General features: G+C 41.5%; 2 protein-coding genes across 2 annotated transcripts; one reads left to right on the top strand and one right to left on the bottom strand.

Moving 5' to 3' along the window:
• The first annotated feature begins 3,363 nt into the window (after positions 1-3,363).
• Positions 3,364-11,987, top strand: adamtsl7 (ADAMTS-like 7). The gene is made up of 10 exons (XM_056366812.1): positions 3,364-3,498; positions 4,230-4,359; positions 4,495-4,670; positions 6,718-6,812; positions 7,517-7,739; positions 8,267-8,440; positions 8,630-8,803; positions 8,889-9,068; positions 10,132-10,276; positions 11,493-11,987. The coding sequence occupies exons 1-10, from the start codon at positions 3,364-3,366 to the stop codon at positions 11,645-11,647; spliced, it is 1,587 nt and encodes a 528-aa protein (XP_056222787.1). The 3' UTR covers positions 11,648-11,987.
• Positions 11,988-13,179: 1,192 nt separating this feature from the next.
• Positions 13,180-24,477, bottom strand: ptpn9b (protein tyrosine phosphatase non-receptor type 9b). The gene is made up of 13 exons (XM_056371301.1): positions 24,419-24,477; positions 21,783-21,926; positions 20,961-21,050; positions 20,541-20,665; positions 20,123-20,228; positions 19,907-20,017; positions 18,898-19,808; positions 18,606-18,702; positions 17,666-17,735; positions 17,434-17,512; positions 16,933-17,083; positions 16,405-16,612; positions 13,180-15,957 (listed from the first exon to the last, which is right to left on the bottom strand). Exons 1-13 carry the CDS (start codon positions 24,449-24,451, stop codon positions 15,734-15,736), a joined length of 2,349 nt encoding a protein of 782 aa, XP_056227276.1. The 5' UTR covers positions 24,452-24,477; the 3' UTR covers positions 13,180-15,733.
• Positions 24,478-25,096: the final 619 nt, after the last annotated feature.

Here is a 25,096-nt window from a genome sequence, read left to right as displayed (position 1 = left end):
ATAAGTAGGAAGACATGATGCTTTTAAGCTCACAGAACAGGCCATCCAAGTCACGTATGAGATGTTTATGGAGTGAAAATATTACATCCTGACACTTAGCCAACATGGACAGTCATCTGCAGAGGAATGTTAGTGATTGATCAGTGGTCGTCCTGTGTTTCTCATGGTCGTTAGGGAAAGAGTTGGTCGTTAGGGAAGTAACCGGTGGTTAGGGGACGACCAGGTGTCAGCGGGATGACAGAACCCTTCATTTGGTTTCTGGGGCAGCTGGCCAGGACGGGACAGAGGGACATCAAACAACCCACAGCTGGAAGAAAAGAGAGGGGAAGGCGAGCGTGAGGACAGAAGAAAAAGGATAGAAGAAGGGAAGGGAGGAGAAGAAAAAAAGGGACATGGAGAAGAGAGGAAAATGGGGAAAATCAATAGTAAGGGAATGTAAGGGAGAGAAATCTTTGATTTCAGTGGTGAGCTAAATTTCTGGTGACTGTATTGTTCATTCTCTGTCTTTTACCATTTTGTCTTCTTTTCTTCTTCATTTTTTGTGGCCAGTGTGGCCAGCCTGGACACAGACACACACACACACACACACACACACACACACACACACACACACAGACACACACACAGACACACACAAATCACACACACACACACACACACAGACACACACACACACACACACACACACACACACACACATTTTTTCACCATCCCAGTGGGGAACATGCATTGACATAATGCATTCTCTAGCCCCTTACCCTAACCTTAACCATCACAACTAATCACCTAACCCCAACCCTTATCCTAACCAAAACCTAATTCTAGCCCTTCAATCAAGTCTTAACCTCAATTTTTGTCCCCACATTGACACGAGTCTGCACGGGTAAGTGTGTATTCAGGTGTATTCACACACACACACACACACACACACACACACACACACACACACACAGACACACACAGACACACACACAAACTAAATCATATTTCAAATATGGTTGATTCTCGGGAAAGTAACAGAAAATCCCAAATCTGCATGAGCTCACATTTTACTGCACATTGAAACATATTTTCAATGTACTGTAGCAAACTGCAAGCCAGTGGGTGTTCCCCCCTCTGGGTCCTTTTATAAGATGCGACTCAAGAGAAATGCTTTCTTTTGTTCATGAATAAAAAAAAGAATAAATTGTTGTAATGCTTTTGAGGATAAGTTCTGCTGCAGTCAATGGTTTTAACAGACTGCATGAGGGCCTGAGGTTTTGCCAGTTAAGTTTCATATATACAAGCCTCAGAACTGAACCGCAGCAGTCGGGCATGTCAGCGTCTTTAGCTAAATCCCAATATAATCGCGCCAATAGCTGCAAAACATGATAACCACATCATCTTTAGAAAATGTTGCAGTATTAACATGTGTGTTGTGGCTAACGAAGATAACGAAGCATAATGTTATCTGTATAGTGCCTGTGTTTGTGGCTCTATGCTTGTACATGTCATTCGTTGAGCATATCAGTGTGTTAAGTAGCTGCTGTGCCACTTCCAGCTGCTCTCAGGGCCTCACAGTGTGTGTGAGTAATCAGACATGGCAGCTATTAAGCTGTCACATTGGAAAACAGACGTTGTAGCCCTAACAGCGACCGTCTTGCACAGAATTCCCAGTATTTCCTGACAGAATTTTGGAGCCTCCCAGAATGCCCATGTCATTGCTACGTGACTACCAAGCATTCACTGTAAGGGAGCGTCGTCTGGCTATGCACCAGAGAGGGGGAGAAAGAAAAACGACGCACAGCTTGTGTGTGTAGGTTTATGCTTATAATCTTGGTTCGTGCTGCAGTATATCAGTGCCCTTGTGTGTCTCAGGTCAAAGGGCACAGTGCCAAACACTCACATGGACAGACGCAGACAGACACATAAAGACAGAGGAAATTATTCACTGGCATCATCTCTCTCAGTGTTGCTTCCAGTGTCCTCGTGAGGCTTCGCAGAGCTTTGCAGGATCACAGTCAAACTTGTCTTTCTCACTTGATCGATTCACGGTGCACTGTGGACATTGCATCATGGTGCTTTATCCACACATATGTAACTCGTATACCTCTGTAGAGTTCACATGCAAACATATGCACCTACACAAGCACACACAAAATCACAAAGTTGTGAGTTGTGAAATTCTCAGTCCTGGCAAATTCACCCCCATGTTGTGAACAGCTGCGGTGCGGATCAGCTGGCAATCTATGGGAAAAGTTCTTTCTCAGAATTTAATTGTGGTTTGTGCTACTCAATACAGGCATGAAACAGGTGGGAAAAACATATTATCTCTGCTCCATCACTCTAATTTTCTCCATGACATTAAGTTAGAGTCGGCAGTTAAAGTAGTCTCTGATATTTACAACTCGTATCTCTCCACACTCTCCAACATAAAACAGTGGAAAGTTAAAGAGCCAGGCAAGCTACACTACATTGTGTGTTTACAGGGATAAAACAGTCCTGTGCCCAGAACTAAAACATTCAGCCAGGGGAATATATTGCACCCATATGTGTTTGATCTTCACCAAATCATTTATGTCCATGCAAATATTACTATACCCCTGCTAGATGAAGATGTTGGGAGTGTGTAACTTTGGGGTTTTGATTCCTTGCCAGTGGATTTACAGTAATTTCTGAATCAGAATTTCTCCCCGACATGGTATGGTGGTGGGCATCTTTTGGGTGTGAATCACTGATGAAGGGAAACTGGGAATCACTGTAGAGAAAAATGGTACTTTCCAAGTTTTGTGTTCACTACAGAGAGAGAATTTAATAAACTGTGAATAGATTCAGCATATTTTATTGATTATGCTCAATCCAGCCCTTTCTTACATTGGTATTTTTAATTCAGACTTTTTAGCCTTCATTTTTTTCCCCATCATTGCTGAAATGAAAAATGGAATAACTAGACGAGCCTTATAAAGTAAAAAACAAGAAGTGGGTGGAGAAGTCAGAGCAAGATCAAGAGTGATGTGTGTCCAAAGCCTCACAATCTTGCATGACGATTCACAGGCAGAGATATTGGTTTTGGATGAGCTTTAGAATACACTACAGGAGCCTATCCACATGGCACAGACAGACAGACACACACACACACACATCATGAGCTATCACAACATTCATACTGAGGTGCAAGATGGGTGTGACCTCAACTTGAAATAACTTTAAAAAATGTGCCTACACTTTTCAAGCACTTTCTCTCAACATTTCTCCTTACATCCCGCCCAAACTTTGTCTTTTTTCCCTCCCACCCCTCAAGCCAACCCCACCTCACAAACACACACTCCCCCATTAAACATGTGTGTGTATATGTGTGTGTGAGTGTCCTTCCTCAGTTTCTCCATGGCTGGATTGTGGCAGCAGCGCAGCTCCCTGCGGCAGGGTCGAGCTCTGGCTCTCCTCCACTTTATTTGTCTTCTCTACCCACCCTCAGGTGCTCTTCCCTGGGATACCAAAGCCAGCCCATCCCCTCTGGAGGTAAGAAATCCACACAGTCAAGGAAAGAAGTGTAAATGTAATTCATATTCATATGTAGCTAGATGAATGTTTGAAGCTGTAATTTAATCATTTATGCAAACTTTTTAAGAGCCATGTCAGTGTTTTACAAATGTTGTTTTGTTGTCAAATCAAGTACAAGTAAAATCAAACCAAAATCTGGCAGACGGACACAACTGCATGGCAGCCCACCAGTTTGTTATAGATTATATCTATCTTTGTCACTCAGGGAAACTAATCACTAACAGATCAAGCTATATCAGATTATAGATAAAGCATCAAAAGGGGAAGAAAAAAGAGAGGCCCATTGAGAAAGACATGACGTGAAAAGAAGAGAAGAGGTAAAAATGTAAACTTGCAAAATGGAGATCTGTGCAGAGGAGGAATGGAGAGGAAGACCAGAAAGGTTCCCCAACTCAAACCAACTGTTGGACTGGACTGAGTGAGCTGTGGGATTTCCAGCAAGAGAGAGAAAGAGAGCGAGAGAGAGAGAGTTGGAGAGCAGGATGGATGAGTGAAAATGAGAGAAAAAGAGCAGCAATGTGATCCAGCGGAATTTATGATTGTACTGTTGAAACACATGCCTGTGATGGTGAAACTGTGGTACAGAGAGCATGCAGAGAGCGTCCGTGCATGTACACAATCGGGCATATACAGTGTTTGTGCCCGGTGGCTTTGTGTGCATAACAGCGTGTCAATGTGTGTGTTGGCAGCAGTATGAAGTGGTGAAGGGGAATTTCTCTCGTACTTTCCTCCGCGTTGGCTACCATAAGATTGCAGAGATTCCTGCAGGAGCACGAAACATCAGCATACAGGAGACAGTGAAGAGTCGAAACTACCTGGGTACACACTCACACATAGATACAGACGCACACACAGACACACACACACACACACACATACTGTATCTAACAACAGAAACATTTTTTCAGCATGACAAACACTACAGTGATGGATGAACGTGTGGTTTTCCTCCAGCTCTGCAGACCAAAACTGGCGTCTCCATCATCAATGGAAACTGGGTGATTGACCGGCCTGGGATCTTCATTGCTGTAGGAACACAGCTGATCTACCGACGACCCAATGAAATCCGCTCTCGCAATGGAGAGTCCATCACTGCACCTGGGCCGCTGACTGAGGACCTGCATTTTTATGTGAGAACTGTATCTTGTTCAAATGCATAAATACATACAGTACATAATACATTGTACTACAATACAAAAACAATATTACAACATACCAAGGTCTACCACTCATATCTTTCTCTCTTTTCCATAGTTGATCTACCAGCAACCAGGTCCCGGTGTATACTATGAATACAGTGTACCCTTACAAAACACACACCCGACTCCTGAGCCAGATACACCTTCTGATATACTTCCCCTGTGTGAGTGCTCACAATAACACACTAAATATTCTAGTTTGCCTGCGAGGATAATAACACATGCCTCTGTTTGTGTCCTCATGCAGGTTCATTTGAGAGAAACTGTCCTTTTGCAAAATTTGATTAGGATTTTGATCAAATTTGATACAGATAGGAATCCAAAGCTTATGCTGGCAGAGCATTTGAAAAGAGCATTTCACCACGCTCTGAGACAATAATTGGTCATTTGGGCCACATTTCATTTCATTACCTAATATCTAACCTTGATTAAAGAAGCAGTCTAATTTGCATCCGCCGACGCTGGCAAATAATTACTTAATTTTAATAAATCTCCTGATCTATCTCAAGAAACTGCAAATATTCTTAAAGACCCTGCACAACCCCACAGGCGTTTTCAAATATTCTGGCTGATTAGACCTTTGCAAAGGTTGAAGGTGGGTGGAACTGTGCTGGAAGATGCTGGTCATCCGACTCCATGTATTGGTAAGAATAATAAAGGAGTTATTTTCTCCCACCCACTGTACATACTGTATACTTTATGTACAATATTCTCGTACAATACTCTCTTCCAGTTTGTATACAACAAATCAACATACTTAAACGTTTTATATCAACAAGAAATGAAACAATATGTGCTCCGCTGGACATGATCTGAGGTGTTACTGGAGCTGTTTTGCCAACATCCACAATTAGTTTTGATTTTTTCCAGCTGTAAGTAACTCTTCCATTTGCTTTGTGCTTTGCCAGAGAGTAGCATACATCATACATCAACAGCACACTCAAAAGTCAACATGCTGACTGAGTAAACTTTTTGACCGATGTGGACACGCTACTCATCTGCTTAGAATTAGTGGATGTAGGTAGGGATTTAGAACAGCCTTTACACACCCACACAGTCCTGAAAACACATCTAATCAGCCATAAGTGAAATCACCTGTGTGGGTGTGCTGGGCCTTTAACGCTTACTGAATTTTGTTTCATGCTTCATTCCATCTCTTTACTTTTACTTCACTGCCGTTCTTCACGTAAGTGCCTGTGAACATTCTTGCTCCACCCCTTAAACTACCACTTTCTCGTAGCGGAGGCAGTAGATCCATCCAACCCAGGTGAGGAAGTTCACCAAGGTGACATCACCAACAATGACATAACCAAGGAGACACCCCATCCCAAACAGGTTTCCTCTGACCACAACAGGGACTCTGACCCTCGGCCCACTTATACCTGGACAAAGAGTGGGCACACAGAGTGTAGTACAACCTGTGGCACTGGTGAGGAAACATGTACAACACAAAGAAAAAAAATGGTGTACACACACTGAATGAATGCTTTCCAAATCTTTACTTCGTATACTTGTTTATTTAGCACTTTTTTGTTTATGCTAAATAAATATTTGGGGCTTTGCTTTATCCATACTTGCCAATGCAAAAAAGACCTAAGACCATTCAGAATCTACGATCTCTACACTGCAGCAAGGAAACACAAATGATAGTAAAAATGTTACAGAATCAGAGATGACACACATAAATGTCACTGAAAGCTGTAATTGTTCACTGCAGTTTTCACACCTATAGGGCCAAGATTGCTGGCAAAATACATGGGCCTCATACATCAGTACAATTCATGTAAATAACTTTATTGTTTGTCAACACGTGTATGTATACAGTCAAATGTTTGCAGACAAACACACATTGACTTGCTTGGTCTTTTTTCTGTGTGTGTGTGCGTGTGTGTGTGTGTGTGTGTGTGTGTGTGTGTGTGTGTGTGTGTGTGTGCACTTGCCAGGCAGGCGTCAGGTGTTCTGGGAGTGTGTTGAGAAGGATTCACAGATGACTGTTGCTGCTGACCTCTGTGACCTTGCCCTTGAACCAACAAACCGGGAAGAAGACTGCAACACCCAGCCCTGCACTGCATAGTGAGTAACACACATACACACACACACACAGACACACATAGACACACACACACACACACACACACACACACACACATGTACACTGTATTAGTTCCACGTGGCGCTGTTGACTTTCAGGGTGAAACCTCCGTCACTCACACACTTTTCAGCCATAAGTCAGTCACCAGTCACAGTCAATCACCCTGACTCACTTTGGTGTGGCTTTGGTTTTCATGTCTTGTGGCAAATACCACAAGATCTTACCATTGCCAAGATGTAGCAGGGTGCTAGTGCATTGACTGTGTTGTTTGGTTGTGGGTCTGTTAGATATTTCGCCCAGAGTGTCGGTGATCCATGATTGCTGTCAATCTGAAATAAATATGTTTCCACTGGGAATGCAGCAGCAACAGAGGACTGAAAAACTGAAACTTCAGTGGTAACAGAGGGAGGAGAAACATCTGAACTTGTGCAGCACATGTTGGCTTATTTTGCTTGACTCCTCTATGATCTCTTTTTTAAGGAAACAACAGACTTTAAAATGCCTCCTGTAATCCACACACAAAAACTGTGATCAAACTGGAGACAGACAGCTGGGACATGCTTGAGAAAAGTCATTGAAAACTCATATATCACCACATTTTTTTGTGATGGACCGCAGGCTGTTCTTTATTTCTGCTCACCCTCTCTCTCTCTCTCTCTCTCTGTCATCTTTGATTGTCTCACAGCTGGGATGTGGGGGAGTGGTCAGAGTGCAGCAGGAAGTGTGGACCTGGCACTCAGCACCGCCAGGTCATCTGCCGCCAGGTCACTCACGTCCATGCCAATGGGAGGGAGTCCTCCGTTACCGTGGCACCAGAGCTGTGTGGGTCGTCTGATAAGACAGTGACCAAGTCAACCTGTCAGCTGAAAATTTGCAGCCAGTGGCAGATTCGATCTGAGTGGAGCCCGGTGAGAAAACACACACACACGCACACACACATACCTCTGAGTATTATAATGCACGATGATGACTAATAGACCTTTACTTTAATCAGATGCGGAGAAAGTCTTCAGATCTTTGAGCCAAGTAAAAGTAAGAGAAAGTAGTAGTAGTAGTAGTAGTAGTAAGAGAAGTACTACGATGTAAAAATATTAAATTACAATAAAAAGTCTGCATCCTAGATTTAAAGTAACAGTTTAATGTTATAACTGGTCCAGGTGCAGATCATATTTTAACAACAGGATCATATGTTTTGTCCAAAAAATCTTAATCTGCAATAACTAATCTGTGTGTAACTAATAACAGTGGTTGAATAAATTTAGTGGAGTAATAAAAGGTAATATTTCAGTACCTCCAAACAGATTATAAGTACAATGCTTGAGTAAATCTACTTAATTATTTTTCACCACTGACTGATATTCTCTGGTCATTATTTTACTCCGTCCATACCCAATGCCATAATATACCTCTCTCTCCCTCTGTCTGTCTCCCCCAGTGTTCAGTGCCATGTGGGGTGGGCCAGCGCAGCAGGGAGGTGGTGTGTTTGAGTAACCAGGGTGATGTGGAGGAGGATGAGGAGTGTAACATGAAGCTAAAGCCAGACACACTGCAAAACTGTGACATGGGAGCCTGTGCACGCAGCTGGTTCACCTCCCTCTGGAGCCAACGGGTAAAATAGAAAATATTAATACAGTGTACCTGAGTGTGTGTGTGTGTGTGGTGTGTGTGTGTGTGTGTGTGTGTGTGTGTGTGTGTGTCTGTGCTTGTGTGCGTGTGTGTACAGAGAAAAAAAAAGTAAACTCATGTTGAGATATTGACATTGCACTGATTGGCCATGTACGTGTGTGATAATCCTCAGTGCTCTGCAGAGTGTGGTACGGGTAATCGAACCCGGACAGCAGTATGCCTGATGGATCATGTGACTGATCTCCCATTGGGCAACTGTGAAGGGGAACGCCCACCAGAATTGATATTTTGTGACTCAGGCCCATGCCAAAACCAGCTGGAGTGGTATACAGGACCTTGGGGTCAGGTAATCCACATATATACATGCATGTAGTACTCAGAGACGCCATTCAAACACCATTCATTCACCTTACATGTGTGGGTTAATTAAGTGTTCTGCAGAGTGTGGGAATGGCACGCAGACCAGGAGCGTGGCTTGTATTTTCAACGACAATGGTCGCATGGAGGTGATGGACAAGTCTAAGTGTTCTAGTCTGCCCCAGCCAATCACAGCTGAGACCTGCAGACTGAAGCCATGTGGTGTACAGTGGTATGTCACAGAGTGGAGTGCAGTAAGTGTCCCAAACTCTCTCTGTCCGTCTACCATGCATGTTATGAACCCATGTTGTCAGACACATAAATAAATCACAGTATTTGGGACATTTGATTATAACATACAGGGGTATTAAAAGGTCAGTTCACCCAAAACACAAAAATACATATTTTGTTTATCTATTTACTGAAACAAAAAACCTCAACAACAAAAATAAGCATTTGACAAAACAATCCCAACTAAAGGGCTGCTTACTAGCTTTTCAAGAGCTTTTAACAGTATCATATAGTCTTTACCTATGGATAGAGTCTGCTCAGGGTCATGAAGATGGACCTGCTGTTGACATGAAAACTCAGTCGCTAAAAGTTCTAATGATGAAAACATAAGAGCTGCTTAGCTCACATGTCAACACTTCCATCTCCATGACAACAGAGAAAACTCCATCCACTGAGGAAGACCACTCCTAGAAGAAGATAGTAGTGAACCTTGAATTGCGATTTTTTTTTTGTCAAATCTTAATATATTAAAACCTCTGGATAGTCCACAGAACATAATCTGAACAGTTTCATAGGGACTATTCTTAGTTGGAAAACTGTTCTCAGTGATGTGTGCGGATTATCTAGAGTAACCATGACAATCTAGAAAGATATGTGGCTGTTGAGATTTACAAAATGTAATTTTTCATTGTATTGAACTGTGCAAGTGAAATTCAGTTCAACTGTGTTGGGGCAGGAACAGACATTGCAGAGGTGAATGTCTCAAAATCTCAACACATAAAACTGAAACTACTTGCATGGCCGGATACCACTAGGGGTATATGAGAAAATATGTTTTTTTTTCTTGAATTTCGGTGGACCCTTTAAAAATGATGACTGCCTAGTAAGACAAACCAGTGCCAACTTCGTAGAATATATTTATGTTATATGTATGATGCTACAACACTGGCATTTCAAAGGAAGTTCATAAATATGATATGAGTTAAGGTGATTAAATGGTGTCCTCATTCACATTCTCAATCCTCAGATTACGTCGTGAGTGTAATCCGTTACCTCTGCCTCTGTCCTCTCTTTGTATCACCTCAGTGTTCTCGTTCCTGCAACGGTGGCTACCGTGTGAGAGAGGTGCGCTGTCTTGCCGACAACATTGCCCCAAGCGACCGGTGTGACCCCAGTTCGACCCCAGAGAGTCGAGAAGAATGCAACAAACAACCTTGTGTAGCTGAGATAAGTAAGTCTAACGAGTAGTGTTGCACTAAGGCAGGTATAGTTGAGTTCACGCACCAGGGTCAGGGAGGACCTAGATGGAGTGAGATATGTGACCTTATATTTTCAATGAAAAAACAGTCTTGTACCTTTGAAAGCAGCTCCATATGCCAAAATATTTTCAAGTGTTTGAACCACGATTTGTAAGCATTTAATTAATAACCTGTAACATATGGCTTTCACTGACCAACTTGCTCTGCAATGTTTGGTTCATGGATGCACCACTATGGTGACGGAACAGTGGAGCTATATGTCAGTTTAATCGAGCTAAAACAAACAACACTGAGCTGTGTCTGTGTGAGATCACACACTGGCAAATCCTCCCTCATGCATCAGAAAATATTTTTGATTTTAATAGTTATTGAAAGATTACAGGCAATCAGATAATTGTCATGAGAATAATCCGCTTTTCATTTTCACATCAGTAAATGTGTATTTTCAGTCTTAGAGTTAACAAAGTGAATTTTACTCTCGGTTCATTTTAGCAGGAACATGTTGTCATACTCTCAACACGACTGCAGTACTGATACTGCAGTACTGATACTGCCATGTATTGGTGAGAATTTATTGTGTGGGAATTACTCGGTCTCTGATTCTGACTTCAGTGCTGAGACCGTAAGACTGATTCAGATTCCGTATCACTTTGGTGAATCTATTGAGTATTGAGGTCTGTGAATTGGTGCCAACACTTACAACTAGGAGTGGGGACAGAGGGAGGCGAGAGGGAGACCTGTGCCTGGGAAATCTGATTGATCATCTATGTCGCCCCCCTACCAGAGTCAGGAGGTGATCGTTGGCTTATTAATATTGTGAATGGATTACTGAATGGGCACGAGTCAGGCCGCCTGTACCAGAGCCTCTCTCTTCTTGTTGGAAAGTCAATCAAATGACTACAATAAAAAATGAACACAAAGAGACACAAAACAACTATAAAAAGATACATAACAACTACAAAGTGATGCACGACAACCACAGACGACACTGCTGTCTTCTCTGGTTCTTCTGCTCATATGTAAGAGGGGCCTATTCAAAACTGTACCCCTAACCCCCCCCCCATTAAAACGATTCTAAATCCAGTTCTGCTTTGAGCAAGACACAATGTAATCAGCCTAGAATTAAATTTGCTCTGCTTCCTTAATTCTTCTCAGTTTCTCTACCTTGTTTCTCTTTTCTGTTCCCAGATCCATCATGCAGTGACCAGTATCATAACTGTATGGTGGTGGTTCAAGCCCGACTCTGCATTTACCCTTACTACAGAAGTGTGTGCTGCACCTCCTGCTCACGTGCCGAGAAAACATACCCCAACTTATTTGAAAAGAACCACATCCACAGGTGATGCTGCCTCAGGACACCTAGTTCTGTCTGGAGAGCGCCTCAGTGCTTAGATTATAGTTGAATATTCCGTCACTCACTCTGCAACAGATTAACTGACCAGGTAATCAACCGGCTTCTTCTATTTTGTGAACATGGCCATACACTCACCACAGCATGAATACTGCTGTTGAAGTGCTGTTTCATTTGAAACCAAACTGGATGAAAATAGCCTGAAACACAGTCACAAAATTCTCACTTTCTAAGAATTTCACTTTGTATAGGTTTTGTGTTTTCTGAGTGTTTTCATACTGGACTGGTCACATTTGGTGATCTACTTATATTGTATATTTATTCTTAATAAAAAAAAGTGTATAACCTCTGGTGCTCAGCTTTTCTTGTTGTATTATCGCAGAGGTTACTAAAATTACTTGAATCAGCAAACAGTCTCAGAGGCCCTGCCAAATGCCACTGCGGATACACACTGTTCATGAAAGTGACATGATGGCATCTTTGTTTTTCAAAAAAAAGTCTCAAAATGTGGTTTGAGCCTAACTAGTCACACCCCATGCCACTGACTTCACTGGCCATAGGAAGTTAGGAAACTTAGGAAGCGGTGGTCTTGTGATCCGTAATTAAATCAAGAGACACTTTAATGGATGGTCAGATTGGCAAATTGCATCTGTTTAACATAGTGAGAAGGGTTAAAGGCTGTCACAGACGAAGACTTGTCGAGAACTTGTGCATCCATTGTAAGAGAGTTGGTCTCAGATGATACCGATCAGTATGTACAGTATTTACATATCACAGGGTAATATTAGATGGGGATCTGGCGAAGTTTAAACAACAATTATGTGTTGTCTAATTGGGGCGCCTCAGTGGCTCACCCTTACTCCTAACTGCAGCCCTTTACTGTCATGCCCTCTCTCTCACTCCTTGAATTTCCTGTCTATGTCTCACTGTACTGTCCAAATAAAGGCAAAAAAATACCCAAAAATATAACTTAAAAAAAAAAAAAATATATATATATATAAATGGTCAATTTTACATTAAATGCTGAAAACATGACTAGTTACACATGAGTTCAGAAACACTAATTATTATTCGTTTACTTTCGGCAACCTGATCTTGATCAGGTTTAAAAACAAACAATTTTTTTCTTCTTTGCTTAGAGTTAGGAGAGAACAACACCACTCTTATATCTGTACACTAAATATGAAGCTACAGCCAGCAGCTGGTTAGCTTATCTTAACAGAAAGATTAGAAGCAGGTGACTGCTATCCTGGCTTCGTCCAGAAGTAATAAACTCTGCATAACTACAACATAGAAATTGAAAAATGAGGAGTTGCGGTTTGACAGGGAGTAATTTACAAGAACTTTTATTGGTCAATCCAATTAGGCTCCAATGGTTTCTTGACAAATTTATCAAACACTTATCGGGTTTATACTGATTTATATTTAGATGTTCCCACAGAACTGAAAACATGGTGAACATGTTCATACTGCACTTGCACCACTCCATTCAGTCAAAAAGAGATCGCTTTAGCTTTGTACTCATTCAAGATAGTAATACCATTGCTTTAATGGGACAGCCGGGCTGACAGCATGTAAAAGGCAATAATTCAATCACGAGAACTTAAAGCACAAAAATAAACAGTAAATGAACACCAATGACAATGCACATTGCATTCTCTGTTTCTCAAAAAACAAATTAAAAATAGCATGGGGACCAAGACTCTTTTACATACACACTCTCCCATCTTGTAGCTATACATAATCTTCAGTAATGTTCCCGTGTTGCTCCAGAGTCTGTGTCCGTGGATGCAAGGCTGCACTGGTAGGTCAATGCTAGTGGGATGTTGAGGATGTGTGACAGGAAAAAATCTTTTGGGTGAGCCTGGGCCTTTGGCATTGAGGGATGCAGGGTCCACATTCACCAATAATATCCACGTCTGACAAAATTGCTTGGACACCATTACCCCAAAAACATTCAAGGCTCTCTTATCATGCTGATAAACCTTAACCCTTCTCCCTCTCTCTCTCTCTATATATATATATATATATATATATATTCTTTTTTTAACTCATTGACACCATGCTGGATTTTTTGTGAACAGAAATGTCAGCCACTTGTCTTTTTTGCTTGTTTTTCCCTCTTGATAGCTCTTTTTTTGCGTTGTCCTTGGCATTGGGTACCAGACAGTAAGACATTAATGTCATTGTTACTGAAGAGTTTAACAATAAGCTCTCTAAAAACATTACCACATTACCCACCCACATCCCCTACCCCAACCCTCCCTGCCCTAGAATTGAACAGTCACAATTTATACAAGTCAGTTCTGAAAATACAATGGCAAGTGATATTTTCCACTAAAGTTTCATTGTGAACAACAAAAAATATATTTCACTCCCCATCTGATTTGTTCAGCTTATCAAATGCAATAACTGGTTTTGTTTTCTCTGTAGCATCGTACCAACATTCACTGATTTCAATATTGTAGAAGTTTTACAAAGACATAAATATAGTAGGATACAATACAGTAAAAAATACAAAATAAAGTTGATATAGTTTTTTCTTAAATGATAATTTACCAGAGGCAAACCCAGAAACGGATCTTTGACACTAGGCAAAAAACACTAGAATTACCCCCTGAGGTCAAATGATAAAAGAATAGCCATGTCTCAAACCAGAGCTTAGTCCCGGATAACTCACTACTTTTATGTTATTGATAAGTAGTGTACTATGTACAGGACTATAGGCAAAATGTGGGTGTCCTGTGTGGCACATAGTCAGTGTGTACTATGCAAGTGCACTAGTTTTTTGGGTGTTATTACTATACTAGCGAGACATTAAGCTAAGGAAAACTTGAAGGCACAATTATCTGAGGCAGAATATGCCTCGAGAATCAAACACAACAGTTGTGGTATCAAGGGAGTAAGATTCAAACAAGGAAAGAACAAAAGGGGAAATAAAACAGTTTACAGTTTCAGGTATGGTTTAGGTCTGAGAACGACGAGGCAGTGAATCAAGTTAAGGCCAAATTACTTAAGATCGTCCACCATTCAGAACTCTCCAACAGTAAAAATGATGTTAGACCTGACAAATCACACAGATTTGCATTACGATATCAGTTTTTATACCAGAACTCTTTTCAATATTTTGTCATAGCCTGGCTCGCTACATAGATATTTCTTCTCAAGGTTAGGTCAATTATATTAAACGGCTTTTTTGCTCTTCTCTCAGAGGTTGTTATAATGCACACTAATGTATAAATGTATGTTACAAGAATATACATGGGCTTCAGTCTATAATATTTCACTAAGGAGTACATCCAAGCATTCAAGGTGAGGACTTTGGCTTTGAAAAGTTAGTCTACATATGCACAAATATGAAACACATGTAGAAAATGCACCATAGAAAAAAAGGACATGGAAAATAAAAGTAAAAACAGAAATGGACTAAATGGCTCACACACTGATCAACTATCACTTATGGCCACATGCTCACACAGAACCATTTCCTCTCAAAAAAAAATGAGCAAACACAAAGCAAAAAAAAAAGTTTTCAAGTTTCACCTTTTCATACCCCTCACACTTTATCTGTGATCACAGAGTTGTTCAGGGTTGAAAAGGAACCAGAAATACAGAGAGGAAAAAAGAGTAGGGTTTGGAGGGCTTCAAGGGGTAAAGTTCAAGTTTGTCATTCCTCATGTGCAAGTCAATATAAAAATGCTACAACTCTTACAACGCTCGTCAACAAGACAGGTTCAGGGCAGGCCAAGTTCCCCTGTAGTTTGCTAAATAAAAAGGGGCTCGGAAATTGGCAGGACAGCTTGCTTAATCAGTGATGCAACGTACAGTCTCCACTCCCTGTATTTTTTTCCGGAGCTCTTCACCTCCTCCGTCTATCTACTCGTGTAAAGGAAGAGCAACTGTGGGAGTCCGTGTCGTTACATCAAGAGCCAAAACAAGATCTCCATCCTTTGTCTCTTCTTTGGCAGAAGAGTCATCTTTCTCCTCTACTCTGAAATGTCATTCCTCAGTCTTTCGTCCCTATTACTTCGGTTTAGGTTGGCTATCCCATTTGTCTAGTTATGCCTCCATGTGTCCCTCACTCGCTGTCTGTCTCTAGGTCTGAATCAGACCACTGCACTGGGCTCAGTTTCCCATGGCGCTGGGCATACTCGATGACTGCTGTGTAGCAGAAGTAGTACTGGTCCCAGGTCTGGATGCTGAAAGCCCTCTGTGTACGCATCCGCCGCACCGTCTGACGGACATCTATTGTGCCAATGTCCTCCAGCCGGGACAGGCAGATATCCAGTGTACAGAATGTGCCTATACAGAAAGCAGGGAAGAAGAGCAAGGTAGAGAAGATACATAAGGAAGACTTACAACAACAAACAAGCAACAGGGGAAAACTAAATGAGTTCTTACCCTCCTAGTCTATGTGTCAGGTAAACCTATATAGTTCTGAGATCAATTTTTTCCTTCAGAGCTGTCTGATTTCTTAGTAGCACAGGCTCAAAAACATATTGGAGCCACTAACCCACCTTAAACAACAATCTCAGTGGCCAAATGTGTCTTGCCAAATTTTCCATTTATTTTAACAGTTACTCCATCTCTAGATTCTGTCTGTATAACAAGAAAAGACTATATAACTCAAAGGGAAGGTGGAGTAAAGTGCATCTAAGACAGTAGATAACTAAATGGATAGTAAAAAGAACATTTGAGCTGAACTTGACGCATTCAACAACATTTCACACCCTTTAATATTGTGTTTACCTGTGCGGCCAATGCCAGCACTGCAGTGCACAACCACAGGGGGGCCTCCTGGAGGCCCCGTCCAGCTGGATCCCAGGCTCTGAACTGCAGCCTCCCTCCGTTGAAGTACATGTTCACGGAAGTCCAGCATAGCAGAAGCACTCTTGGGCACCCCGAAATCTGGCCAGCTGACATAGAGGTAGTGGCACACCTCCCGTCTCTCTCCAGACTAACAAAAGGTCGGACAGGTTCATAGAAGAAGAATAGAGCTACACTTTAGGCTCATTCCTTTCAACTGGCATGTATGAGCCTGTGGGACAGTTTTCATGCCAAGTATTCTTGGCAGATTGCATGAAATCTTACAAAGATTCCACCAAGAAAAGCAATCCCACAATCTAAAGTCTTCACAGTCACATATCAAGTTATCTTTAGTTCAATTTTAAAGACCTCTAGAGCCATCAAAGATACTCTGAGGTCCATTTTATTATATTAGATTAACAGACCTAGTTTAAGAAATTTTCAGGTACTAACATGGTCACCATGACTTACCTGTGTGTTGTAGAGTTCAAGATGGGAGAGTTTGAAATCCTGGAACACCTGGACATGTGTGTTCCTGACCAAGAAGTATCCGTGCTGTTCGGTCCTGCCCTCCTCAAGAGGCCAGTACTGACCACACTTGACACGTCCACGCTCCACGACCCTGAGACACACAACACAAATCACAACCTTTTAATCTCATCATCACCCCATCATGTTATTGCTTATTCTATGCAAACACTCTTTGTGCATTTCTAAAGCTAGACAGACACTGTGCGTTTTTTGTTAATCTTGTACGTAGTGTTAACTCACACTACACGTTTTTTACCTGCCTTTCTGCAAAGCCAGAACCTTTAACTTCTATGCCCACACTGTACGGATCAACTGAGCGACTTTAACATGTCTCATGAATCTGATTTAACCAATTAAGGGTTAAATCAGACTTAATCCGTACAGTGACTGCCCGGCTCAATTCATAATACACTCCTGAAATCACAGGTGAATAAGCCTCACCTGGTGGTCATGACAATGATAAGTACCATCTGTTCCCACACCATACGCCAGAAGTCACCAAAAGTTTTTGGCAAAGGACCTGAGGGACACAGAAGTCAGTCAGATCGTGGTAACACCACATTGTTCCCTACTATGGTTTAAGGAGAACTGAGTGAGGTTGGAGAAGAAAAAGTGTAATGTGCATGAAGGACAATATAAAGATAATTAAGAGTTTGTTTCAACAGCTGCTCACCCTGAGTTGCGATGTAAGCGTTGCTCCTCTTGTACCCATCCATGAAACTGGCATTAATGTAATCGGATGTCTGCAAAAACACACAGCAGAGATGTGGTGAGACTCGCTGCTAGATGTTAGGACTCAACATTAGTCTTATTAGTGGGGCTGACATATGTTTACATCACTATAGCTTTGACTTCTCTGTAAAATTACATTTTATGCCCGCCACTTACTTGCAGTAAATGGTTAAACATTTAGATTGGAGTCACGCAAAAATGCTACTATATACAATGCATTATGAATCCAGAGCGGGTCCAGTCAATCTTTACTTAATGAGATTCATTCATTTGCCAACCTCAACATTTGCTCTACAGCCAAATAACCTTTTTAATTCTTCTAAAGGATTTTTTACAACATGGGTCTTATATTTATAGTTTTAGCTATTATAACACAGTGCTCATTTTACAAAAATAAGATCCAGGCTGCCAAAAACAGGCCTTTCCTTTTAACCACATAAAAGCCACTGTGTATAATACTGCCAGTGGCTCCACTTTCCAATCACACATATCAGATGCAGCAGACAAGCACAGGTGAAAACATAATAAACAACAGACCCAATTGCTGACACACAAATGTTAGTCTTGTAATCTAATGTAACTGCTAACGCAACATCAAATCCACATTTATGTCTACAGCCAATCCTTTGCTGATCACTTCAGTGCTGACCATTAATTACTTATGAAAAAAATATGCAACATATAACATTATAGTTTAATACATTCTTTTTGTGTGAAAGTGAATATGACTGATGTTGGCAACTCTGTCCCATAATTTAGCAGCAAACATTTATAAAATCACCTATCATCAACAAAGTCATTAAGGAATATTTTCAAACATATGCATGAAATAATTATAGGAGAAAAATTGAAGTTTAATTAATCAATTAATCAACTATTACCTCATCCTCATCATCAGACAGCTGGCAGAGTCGAACTCGTGACTGGTCCAGGCAGAGAACATCACTGTACCTGTTCTTAATCTGATTGGATAATTTCCTGTAAAAGCAGAATTGATTTCAATGTGAAGAAACATGATAGACTGAAATACTGTGCTGATGTATACAAATCCGTCACATAATTTTCCTTTACCTTGTTAATGAAAGAGAAAATAAAGGAAGATACCAGTAGAAAGACAGAAGCACAAAGAAAAAAAAAGGGCCAGGTGGAAAGAATAGATTTTCTATCTCTTACTTGGAGTAGTCAAAGGTGCCTGCTGGTGGTTCCTTGCGGATCTCCTCGTACTCCTGATAGATTCCTTTTTTCTTCTTCCTCTTCACATGCTCCACCAGCTCATGCACTGTCATGCCTCCCTGCTCTGGCATGTGAACAGACACCTCCATGCAGCGGTCCTCCTCATCAGGACCCCACGATGAAGACAGGGGCGGGGATTGAGAGGAAGGCTGGTGGGGTGGACGAGGCAAAGATTTCTGGGGCAACGGAGGTACCCCTTCCTCCTCCTCACCCTCCTCCTCGTCCTCCTCTTTGACACCCTCATTCTGAGATTCATGGGCAGAGTCTGTTGTCTTGCCATACACCGCATCCCCATCACTCTTCTGGGAAAGCGGTGTATCGGGAGGTGTGTCTGACTGGGGAGGAGCTTGGCGGCCACGACCATTCATATTAGCATTGAGGCCGGAGCCACTAACAGCCATGTTGCCTTCGCTCACAGCTGAGCCGTTCCAGTGTTGGTGGTTCCCCTGCGGCCTGTTTGCAGCAGAATGTGGGCTCTGCTGGTACTGGCCTGGGCCTCGAGTCCTGCCCTCCACCACACCGCAGTGGTTGTGTGGGTTAGCATTGCTATCATCGTAACAGTTAGAGTTGGCCACAGCAAGCTCAGGACCTAACTGCGTATTTATATGGGTATGGGACAGTGTAGCGCCTGCGCTTGTGTTGCTACACTCCAAGCTGTAAGAGCGTAGCAGGCTTCCCACACAGTCATGTGTGTCATGTTCTTGTGTGTCACCCTGAACAGTGTTTGTGTGAATGTTAACACAGGACTGGATCCAAGCAACGTGGCTATACTGGGATGTCCCACCCAGGTGCTCAGGAAGCGAGGAGACTGGGATGTGACTGGCCAACTCATGAGCTTTCACCGTGCACACCTGGTGATTTCAGAATGAAGAAAACACATTTCAAACAACAAATAACGAACACATTACATATTATGACATAACCCCCTAATAAAAACAGACACACATACCCTTTCTCTCAGCTTCTCACGCACAAAGAGGCGGAGGACTGCAAAAGGCGCCCGAAACCAAAGAGGTGATGACACAATGAAGACACATTTTAGACGGGCTGGAAATGCTCCCTGGGAAATACAAGCATCAAACAGACAAAATGATGAAAAACGCTTTTCATTTCCAAAACACAGTTTTAACACCAAAAACCAACAGAGGATGATCTGGATATTTACCTTGAGCAAATTGAGGATCTTGACACAGAGCTCGTAGTCAAAATTGCCATAGCTGGAGTTGGTCATGTCGTAGATAAATATGAGTCCGTCTCTTTGAGTTTGTACACTGGGGAGGAATCAAGAAGATTTCTCAATTAAAAACAGAAGAGGCTTGCCATAAGAATAATTTTATGATTTTATACAACACATGCTGGGAAAAAATAAATTGGCGAAAACTCTATCTGAGATCCTGACACCACTAATTAGTAGCAAGAAGTAAAAAATTGGAACTAGAAGACAGAGACTAAAATAGCAGCAGAAAATGAGAGAATTGAACAATGACGGACAGAGAGGAACAGGTGTACCACAACACCAAAGTAAAGTGCAGAAGAGAGAGAAAAAAATGTGTTTATACAAATGGTTATGGTTCGGACATCACCTCTCTATGGCTTTGTCCAGCTGATAGATGATGGCCTGAAGCACAGCTTTGTGGGTGGTGACGTCTGGCCGATGGAGACGAGCCGTGAAGAGCGCTAGAGCAGCACCCTTTGCATCACGGCCCGGCTGGTAGGGACATTAACAGACCATCTCATACACCAATGCAAATTCACTCTGCTTCCAGGCTATGTTATCTGACAGTTAAAATATACTTTCAATAATATAAAGTCAAAACAAATCAATTTTTACTTGACGTAATCGTAATCCATAAGGAGACACACAAGCATACGTGTCCACACTGACAAACACACAACCTTTTCCTCAATGAAGAGTATGTGCATCATTTTCTTTGTATCCAGGGATGTAATTGCTAAATGAAGTTGCTATGTGTCAAGTGGCTAATAATAACTTCACCACTCACCAGGACTGTAAATTTGCCACTCAGCAGCTCAGAGCGTAGGGGCTCCTCGTCAGGGTTGATATTGATGATGCCCTCTTTGATTCTTGTGTTCTAATGTTGATACATGATGGCAAAGGTGGGGGAGAAAGAACACAAGCATTAGCTTGCAGCTAAGGTAGCATGCAAACACATTTATCAGCACCAGACATCATAAACTTTAATTCTGTCATTGTTTATTATTACTCTGTGGTCTGGCAGACCCTTTTATTTCTATCCCAGACTGTGCCTTAAGGAGTAATGCCATTTTGTCCCACCATATGCATACAGTAACACCACTGAGTGCAGCCTCAAAAAATTACAGCACCTAACAGAGAATTAGCAAAAATATAAAACAGATTTGCATGATAGTATTTGTTGCTGAGATTTTACATTGGGTTTCATTAGATCGTCATGATTATTTTGAACGTAAAATAGAGTAATGTAGTATACAACTAATGTAATATCTTATTAATTGTGACCTAAATCTTTTTATATACTTTAGAAAACTTTATTTAAAAAAGATCCCTATGAGGATTGCTGTCAAGCAACTGCATTGATCTGTCTGATTCCTTCTATTTTGGTATAAACTTGTGTGTGTATTGTGTACACCTGCAAATAAGCCTGGATCTTACTTGGAGGTGCGGAAACTTTTTGCAGACTGAAATGTAATTGTTATACTACTCAGAAAAACTGCAATTGGATATTTCCTCCAAATCCTTTAGCCCTAATTAGGTGCTGCATTGCCATGTTGATAATAGAAAAATAGTTATATCAGTTGTGTCACCAATCAAAGCACTGCTGTACCTTGTATGCTTGGAAGAGGTCGATGGCTCTGGAGACGTCAAATTTGCGGGCCATAAGAAACTTTACAGCGGTAGGTTGGGAGACGAGCCCAGCGCTGTGAGGTTGCTCCCTGCTACGCACCTCACTCAGGAACTCCTCCACAGCCTGGATAAACGTGACGGGGAAGATGAAGAAAAAAGGTGAGGTGTCAGTGTGTGAGGACAGATTAAAGCAGAAAAACTGGAGGGGGACAACCAAAGGAGCAGAGACTGTTGAAAACACACATAAGAACTTGGAATTTAGGGAGGAGAGCAGGGGTGACAACTGGCATGACAAAGAGGAGACACAAAACTGAGCCCCCTCAGCTTTGTAGTTCTTTCCCTGCCAAAGTCACAATAATTTTGATACAGATGGCAGCAGCAGGCTGTGCTCCTCGAAGATGGAGTGGATGCGAGCACTCATATGCCAGGAGACAACAGTCAGCCTGTTTCCACCCAAGTAGGCTGCATCTGTCCTCTAAATTTGAAACCAGCAAGAGGAGAGTACATGAATGGGTACAACAGATTACTTCATTAGCTATGTACAAACCCTGAATCTACTCTCTCATAGGACAAAGAATTAAAAGTGGATGCCAAGTGAAGAATTAATCCAAATACAGGGCTTTCCTATGAGTTGTTTGGCAGACTTGGTAAGTCACCCACATTCTGATGCATCTCATGATCAGTTTTGTTATTAGATGACGGGCTAAACAATAGTCACATTCATTCAATACATAACATTTGCTGTGTAAACTAGCAACTCCACTCCCTTTTTCCTGAATGTGAAATAAATAGATAGATAGATAGATAGATAGATAGATAGATAGATAGATAGTCAGATAGATAGATAGATAGATAGATAGATAGATAGATAGATAGATAGATAGATATGTAGATGTTATAATATCAGCAGAGGTGGTCTTAAAGGTGATGTGAATAAACATTATAGGATTATATCATCAGGACAATCACACAGGCGCTAACACAGAAAATGTGATTATTTATCCAGTTACAACAACTGGATTCTGGGAAAGATTTGTGACTCTCAGACTTACATAGCCAGAACTAAATGCCAAGAATGTACCTGACTCAATGCTGTGACAGGACACATATTGTAATTATTGCGTACACATACACATTCAATAAATCTAACCAACACCTAGTCCTGGCATTTAAATCAAGGCAAGAGAAGCAAAGGAATCACATCAGACACAAATGCTAACCTCTAAAGGTACACTGCCTGATTTAGTGCCACTGACACCACCTAAGTTGGCATCATACATTTTTCATCATGCAAAAATTATTTTATCAAGTAATTGTGGGTTTTGACGGGATCATCCTTTGCAAGTTTTGTTACTGCACCACAAAGCCCCTATTTAAATGATGATCACGTTTAAATTTTCGCTTTTGGGGCAGGAGGAGGATAAGTTTAAATCACACCTTTATATCATAAGAAATCTGGATACCGGTATATACACTGTATATTGCCACCAGGGACAGAACATCAGCACCAGGGTATCGCTGCTAGCCTTGGTAGGATTATACAAGGCAAGGCAAGGCAAGGCAAGGCAACAAGTCGCCGATCTCAACAGTGAGCAAACACCACAAACATTATGTACTCCAAGTGTCCTCAGGGCAGTTAATCGTATGACGTTACTGGGTCTGGAAAAGTGATGGTTAGCCATCAAGAAAGAAATCAACAAATCTGGGAAGCAGTGCGAGCGCGTCCCGTTACTTATCTTACTTATCAGTTAACCTTGTGAATGCTTGATTAAGATAAAACAAGTAGCCATAAAACGAAGCTGTCACCACAATTGCGGTGTGACATTTGATATTTGCTATCAGTGTCAGGCCCACCCCTTTACTAGAAAGTGATGGCAACAACAATGCTAGGAACAGGAGGATCACTTCTGTGAATTCGCGACCGTAAATCTGATAGACAGGACACTGCTAGCTAGTGGGCTCATAGCAAACACTCGCGTTGTGCGATGAGACTCATGATCTTGGTCTGTCTTCACTGTGTCATGATGCATAACGACAACTGACAATTAAGTGAATCATGCGTTAGTCATTTTTGACCTTCACACTTGGTGCAATATATTTTTTAACGTCTGGCAAGGTAGCTGTCGAGGAAATTCCCTGCAAGTCAACAATAGCTATTAGCATTAGCTAGCGGCTAGGTTACATGTGGTGGCTGGATGGCTAACGGTAGCGTTAAAGACACTAGAAGCACTATGTATGAGGCTAATCGCTCGTACGGATGCAACACTAGTTAACATAGGCGATATGAAAATATCTATGTGGTCCATGTAAAATTGGGTTATTGATTGAACGAATATCCGTGATACACAGCCGGTTAAGTGGTCCCTACTACTAGCTACTAGCAAACGCCATCATGCTAACACACATGCTAACACACATGCTAACTGCTGTCAGTCACACCGGAGTCAGGGTGCGAACGGGCCAGCGCTGTTGACTAGACACACATCGTTCCCGGTTACAGTCACCATGACAAAATATATGGAAAAATCGCCAGTTAGAGAAGAAACTGAATGTGACATGTGTAAACACTGAATATGATGGGGGAATAAGGGAAAAAGTCCGTCAAGAGACCCTTACCAGCTGCTCCTGAGCTGTCAGGGCTTCCGCCATCTTGAAGCCTCCGCAACGTCGCAGCGGGCGCGCCCACCAGCCGCTCGCTCACTTGCTCACGCCAGAGACGGGGACCGAGGCCCCGCCCACACCCAATCACTTTACCACACACTCATCAATACTGTATTTATCAATACAGTTTACTACATCAAAACCTGTGTTTATCAGTACACTTTACTATACACTGCTCAAAACAAGTATCACTGCAGTTTAGTACCTACAGTTTGTGTTTCTACTGACAGTGACAAACTGAAAAAAAAATGTATCAATACATTCTACCACAGACGATACATTTTTTACCATTCACATAAACTGAATTTATGACTATATTTTACTACTGACTGTTTACCACTGACCTTAAATATGCATTTGATAAAATAGTTTTACTACAAACAACAATAAACCTATATTTATCAATCAATTTTAACTACTACTACAAACTGTATTTGCCATTCAGAGTTCATAAACTGAATTTACCAAAGACAGTTAAAATTGAGTTGTATTTATAAATACAGTATTTTTTTTTAATAATGATTGTTCATGAACTATTTTCTATACAATTTACTATAACAGTTCATAAACTGTATTATATTTTACTGTGGATCGCTGATAAACTCTACTATTAAGCATACATTTTACCACAGA

This window comes from Seriola aureovittata, chromosome 3, assembly GCF_021018895.1.
Source record: "Seriola aureovittata isolate HTS-2021-v1 ecotype China chromosome 3, ASM2101889v1, whole genome shotgun sequence".
Lineage (NCBI taxonomy): Eukaryota > Metazoa > Chordata > Actinopteri > Carangiformes > Carangidae > Seriola > Seriola aureovittata.
Note: the sequence above shows the minus strand (reverse complement) of the source record. Positions and strands in the feature narration are given on the sequence as shown.